Source organism: Cicer arietinum, chromosome 1 (genome assembly GCF_000331145.2).
Source record: "Cicer arietinum cultivar CDC Frontier isolate Library 1 chromosome 1, Cicar.CDCFrontier_v2.0, whole genome shotgun sequence".
NCBI classification, from domain to species: Eukaryota; Viridiplantae; Streptophyta; class Magnoliopsida; order Fabales; family Fabaceae; genus Cicer; species Cicer arietinum.
The window spans coordinates 47614416-47620900 of NC_021160.2; the positions used below are offsets into that span (position 1 = coordinate 47614416).

General features: G+C 29.9%; 2 protein-coding genes across 2 annotated transcripts; both read left to right on the forward strand.

The window, feature by feature from the left end:
- The first annotated feature begins 1735 nt into the window (after positions 1–1735).
- LOC105852303 (uncharacterized) lies at positions 1736–2095 on the forward strand. The gene has a single exon (XM_012717236.1). The coding sequence runs from the start codon at positions 1736–1738 to the stop codon at positions 2093–2095; it is 360 nt and encodes a 119-aa protein (XP_012572690.1).
- Positions 2096–2974: 879 nt separating this feature from the next.
- Positions 2975–5918, forward strand: LOC101495271 (phosphatidylinositol N-acetylglucosaminyltransferase subunit P). Its single transcript, XM_004487495.4, has 5 exons — positions 2975–3208; positions 3568–3930; positions 4820–4892; positions 5307–5425; positions 5614–5918. Exons 2-5 carry the CDS (start codon positions 3753–3755, stop codon positions 5730–5732), a joined length of 489 nt encoding a protein of 162 aa, XP_004487552.1. The 5' UTR covers positions 2975–3208; positions 3568–3752; the 3' UTR covers positions 5733–5918.
- Positions 5919–6485: the final 567 nt, after the last annotated feature.

Genomic DNA, 6485 nt, shown 5'->3' on the forward strand with positions numbered 1-6485 from the left:
AAGATTTTACAAGGGCAATTTCGACACCCTATGGTAAGACTACATGATGAAATAATTAAAGAGACGAGCATCTTAGGAGAATGGATAAAGAGGAATGTTAACAAGATGATATATAGACATGCATTCACAAACAAAGATTAAAAGTCACTTATACATTAAAAATTTAAGCCATAAACATGGTTTATCACTAAGTGAACGGTTAGTAATTCACTTTTTGCATATGTATAATATTCCTATCAAGATTTTTTGCATTTCACTAAGTGGTCGGATATTTGCGTTTTGAAGCCTAATCCTAAATTGGAAACAAACTGAAGCACACTAAAAATTCAAGATCTACATTTGCATCTTACAAAGAAATTTACATTTATATTTTGTTATTAAATTATATAATATTAATTAAAAAAATAATTAAAATAAAATGATTACTTATATATTAAAAATACAATTAATGTTTTTTGAATCTATAAAATAATATTTAAGTCTAAATAAGTTTGTAGTCTCTATAAAATTTTATTTTTAGTTCCTTCACGCCGTTTCAATCTTTTTTAGAACTAAACATGTTTGATTGTCTTTAATCTTTTAAACTTTTTAACGATTTTTTACAAATATGTTTAGAACATTGAAAAAAGTTTCTCCATAAAAATTTATAATTTTTTAACTTATAATGAATTAAATATAAATTTTTAAATTTTTAAATATAAATATTTAAATATCATAAATTCAAGTTAAGAATAAACAAAATATGAACCTAATATAAACATGTCTGACAAAATTATTTAAAAATATATGTTGATATTAAATATAAATATTTAAATATCATAAATTCAAGTTAAGAATAAACAAAATATGAACCTAATATAAACATGTCTGACAAAATTATTTAAAAATATATGTTGATATTAAATATAAATATTTAAATATCATAAATTCAAGTTAAGAATAAACAAAATATGAACCTAATATAAACATGTCTGACAAAATTATTTAAAAATATATGTTGATATTCTAACCCGAGTTAAAATTTTGTTTGCACCGATATTGTAAAGACTGAATATTGTAACCATTTTATAAAGACTAAATAAATATTATCGAGATAAAAAAAATTATTTAATTTTAATTCATTAAGACTTTTATAGCATTAGACTTTTTTATTTTAAAATCAATAATAATATTTAGTGTGTTTAATTATAATAGAAAACATTTTTCTTTGAATCAAAAGAGAATAATGAAGTTAAATTAAAAAAAAAAGAGAATAATAAAAAGAATAAAACTTCCATTTAGTCTTTAAACTATTACTTTGTTTTTTAATTATAGAATTTTCTAATGGTGTTTTTTTCATTATCAAATCCACATATCAAATTTTGTCAAGAGAAGACTGTACTCCTTCTAAGTCTCATAATTTGAACCTATTGTGGAAATGGAGTAAACTTTCTAGAATTTGTATATTTCTTTGGAAGTCTTCACATAAACAACTTCTAATTAATATTGAAAGAAACTATTGGGATATGTCGGATATTGATGTCTGTATCAGATGCTCACAACAAGCTCCATAACTATTATGTGTGTTCTTAGAGATTGTAATGTGGCACATAGTCTTTGGAATAACTTTACTACTATGGAGAATGAGCAATAGAGCTCCTTTTTTAACCTCGAGCTTTCTCAATGGATTGATTTTAATCTTATGTTAATTGATGTTGGTTTGATTAGAGGCCATTGACCTCTGGTGTTTGGAAACATGGTAAAAATATTGTGGATGAAAAAGAACCATCTAATTTTCTCAAGAACACCATTTGATCATGAGCAAATTTTGAAATATTTTAATAGACAATTTTCTTCTATTCATCATCGTCTTTATCTTTTCCCTTCTTCCTTTAAAGAGGATTGTAAGAGGAAGATTAATGTTAGATGGTATCCTCTTAATGTTAATGCATTCAAGCTCAATATTGATAGTTCTTATCACGAAACACCAAGTCTTGCTGCTTGTGGAATGCTTATTAGAGATCATAAAGGAGTTTATATTATCGGCTTCTTCTGCAATCTCAGTCAAGATACCTTTGTGCCAACTGAGTTCTTAGGGTTGGTTCACGGTCTTTGAATAACTTTCAAGTTGGGTTTGACTACTATTTTTGTGGAAACGAAATCTTTTAATATAGTCAACATGATTAAATCAACGAAACAAATAATATGTTTCTTAGATATCTTCTTCACGAAAACCAATTCTCTAGTAGATCACAAGGAATAAAGTTGTGTGGTTAAACACATCTTTCGTGAGACTATTGAGTGTGCAAATAAGTTGACTAACTTTAATCTTAAAGCAGATTTTAATATTGTTGACCTATCTATTTCCCTTCTAAGTCTATTACTTCTTAATGATGATTGTAGAGTGATGATGTCTTTCTGTCATTTTGTATCTAGTTTTTCCATTTATAAAAAAAAAAGAAATAGAATTTTATTTTTAGGCAAATTAATAGACTTAAAATGACGAAAGATTGTATGTTTGCTAATAAAAAATGAAATTTTCAATTGCAGTTTTGATCTCTTTATTCTCACCGATTCATAAAATTAGTCATTTTTTCATATTTTTTAACTAAATAAAATAATTATCGAACATATTTTGAATGATATTACATATAATCGTGTGGTGTAAAATCAGATAGATACGTTAATTATTTATAAGATATTAATTAAATTATTAAAAAATAAATAATTTTAAAATTATAAATTTTATTTTAATTTCATGTATATTAATTATTCAATAGTATTATGATATGTCGTTTAAAATATATTATATTATAATTTTTTAATTAAAATATTGAAGGGTCAAAATTGTTATTTTTAAATAAGAATACCAATTTGGCAAATTGGATGAAAATGAGATCATAACTGCAATTAATTATGGCAAAATAAAACAATATTTTTCGCAAGTGAAATTACGAAAATAACCTTACTTAAAATTGAAAATTACAATAAAATCATACAAAGTTCTACCTCATGCGTGTCTCCGCTGTCTGCGGCCAACCACAGCTCCACCGCTACCAACCTTTCCCCCCACTGTCAGGGGCGGAGCAGCCCCCCAAATTCCAGCCTTCCTCTCCCCCTCCAGATTCACGAGTTCGTCTCTCCCTCATCTGCTTAGTCGCGGCCGCCTCTCTCTGACTCCAGATCGCTCCTTAGTTCGCCGCTGCCGCCTCGCTCCTCTGTTCAAAAGGTTCGGATTTCAATTTTGTTAGTGCTGATTTTTGTTAGTTAGTTTTGATTTGGAGTTTTGTTAGTGCTGAGTTTAGAGCTTTGATGTGGAGTCTGGAGTTTTGATTTGGAGTTTCAATTAGAAGTTAGTGCTGATTTATGTTTGGAATTTTTGTATTGTATATAAGGTGTTTGATTTTATGTCCATATAAAGTGTTTGAATTTTTTTCATGTAAGGTGTTTGATTTGGAGTTTTAATTTTTACTGAAAAGATGTTTTATGTTTCCTAAATTGGTTGATTTAGATAAGTTTGTGATTTTTTTTTGCTGCATAATATTATTTATATATTTAATTTATACATTATATTTTTATGTCCGCCAGCCTAAGCTTTTTAGTCAAGCTCCGCCACTGCCCACCGTCCCTTTCCGCATCCACCTTGTCATTCGTTTCATTTCTTCAGTTCTTTTCCTCCATTGTTAATACTTAATAGGTAAGAAAAAAAGGTAAGGTTTTTTCGATTTCGATTTCGATTTGTTTTCCTCCATTGATGAGTCCGCATTGGCGACATGGAAAGTCCGCACTCTGTGAACAGTCCAAGAAGAACACTGAGTCTATCAAGACAGCGAAGGGCAACTGTATCATTTCTCGATTCCGATGACAAAAACTCTGCCTCAGGCGATCATGGCCCTAAGCCTTCTGAAGTTTACGGTTTTGTTGGATCTATAACCACTGTCGTTACTACAGGTCTTCTTTCTTAATCCACCTTTTCACAATTATGTGATTTATTTGGTTTGAGAATATTTTATTGTTATAAATATTTCACATTGTTTTTTGTTTAATTTATTGATGTCAAATAGTGTTTAATTATGAATATTTCACATTCTTTGGTTTATCTCATGATGACACGAGCACTTATATTAGTGTTTGGATACACTTGTGAAAATAGTTCATGCTTAGCCTTATAAGTTGGTTTTTACTTGTGTATCAGCTTATGGCATAAGCGGTTACATATAAGCTATTTTTATAACACACTGTAAAATAAAGTTAAACTGTTTTTATATAAGTTATAAGCTATCTTTGATAGTTTCTGAAAATTAACTGAAAACAACTTATTGACATGTCATAAGCTGTTTACATAAGTTCTCCCAAAGAGACTGACATGCTTACATCTTAATGGCACTAATGAAGATAATGAAGTTTACCTTTCTATATGGCACTAATGAAGTCAAGCAGAATAATGTTAGTTGTCATTTCATAATCATACTTGAAACATAGTTTTGAAATACAGTATGTGTGACTGTGGAATGAAGATTCAGTTTTTTTTCCTTAATACCCAGTGTTATATAATTGCACAAATTCTTGTGTTTGCTTCAAACTTGAAAAAATATGAATTAAAGTAAAAAAACTAGGACCAGAGATTCACCATGAAGCCCTGTCCTATCTAACATCTCCAATGTTCGGTTGTTTTGGCTGTGCGCTGCCATGATCAAAATAACTTTGTATTTTGTATAATCTTCTATAACTACTAGTTTACCATGTGTCAGCAATTGTATTTAAGGTTTCTTGTGATGTTCCTTTGTGGCATTTGTGTTTTTTTGTTTTTATTTACTGATTAATTTTCCTTTGTGAATAGTTATTTTCTTGGTATGGGCATATGTTCCAGAAACATGGCTACACGCCATTGGCATCTCCTACTATCCTAGCAGGTTAGAAAGCTCAAATCCTGTTATCATTTGATGCTTTAGCAACTATCTATGTTATCTACTACTGTATATAATTGTTTTTTGGGTGCACAGAAACAAGAAGTTTACTTTGAAATAATTCTAAATCGAGAAGAATTCTCGAGACTTTATTTAGTTTTGCACAAATGTAAACTCAGCTAAGGTGTATTAAACAGGTCTGGCGAGCTTTTCAATTTAGCTGATAAACAAACAAAGAAGGGCTTTTGGGGTGGAGTGCTTAATAATAGATATATATGGAAAAGAAATCTAAACCAATCAACTAGTGTGAAAAAAAATGTTACGAATTTGCATTTTTTGCTTACTAGATTTTAAGCTGAGAATTGCATTGTGATATCAACTGTTTATGACAATTGATGGAAAACAACTTATGCTTTTCAGATACTGGGCTTTGGTGGTACCAACTTATGTGATGGTGACCATTGCATTAATGTTAGCATTCTACATTGGCCTTAATTTCATGTCAACACCTTCTCCTGCATCCATAAACACAGTTTATGGTGAGTTTGATGCTGAACTCTTTAGCAATGCGAGCGTGGTTAATTTTGATTGCTAGATTACTTCCTAAACTTCTTGCACATGTGAAGGTTTTATTTATCTGCATAAAAAACTTGTGCTGTCAATGAGGGTGTAGTGAATTTTTGAGTTCAAGTTTTTCCGTAACTGATACCAATATCTCTTTGTTCAGATGAATTCAGTAGGGATCCCTTGAGTCTTGATTTTTCGGCAGAGGGTGATGAAAAGCCCATTGATCCCATATCTGATATCGGTATAGACAGAATCAATGATGCTATGTTCAATCAATAATGCAGCCTAACAATCAAACATTCAGATGTGTCTCCAATAGTAAGGTGGGAATTGCTGTTGAAGCGGTGCCAGTGATGTAAATTCACTAGCATGAAATTAAGATGTTATAGCTTTTAGACATGAACTTGGTTGAGTAATCTTGTAAAACTCATTATCAAACAGTAAATGTGAGCATTTTTCTTAGTCTTTTCTGCTATTCTGCTAGGCTCAACTTTTGACGGTGTTGAGCCTTGTATATGAAGAAACATTCTATAATATTCTCATCTTGTGGAAACATTGGTCATTCCAACTTGACAGGGTCCATGTGTTACCTCTACATGTGAGACCGAGTATTCACCAATTATTTTTGGAGTCTGCTATCGCACTACCACTTGAACCATCGTAAGCAATCCCACAAAACCTACTACTACTACTACTACTACTTCCTTTTATAATGGAAGGATAGGTCTTAGATTACAATAATGTCATTACACTAATTTACATTGATGCCCTTACATAATTCAAATAGCATTAATAATTCAACTACCTTTATTAAAGAGAATAGTAAAAGCTTAATAATACATTGCAAAAGTCAAAAGTAAACATAATGTTGTCTGCCTTCATAATGACATCAAGATAATGGGTTATCTTTTGTCAAAAGTAGCCATCATGCTTTGTCTGAGAATCTTTAATGCCTTGGGTCCCGAGTATGGTCACATTTTTCCTTCAATAATTCTATTAATCTTTAATAATTTAGATGTCACATTTTTCCTT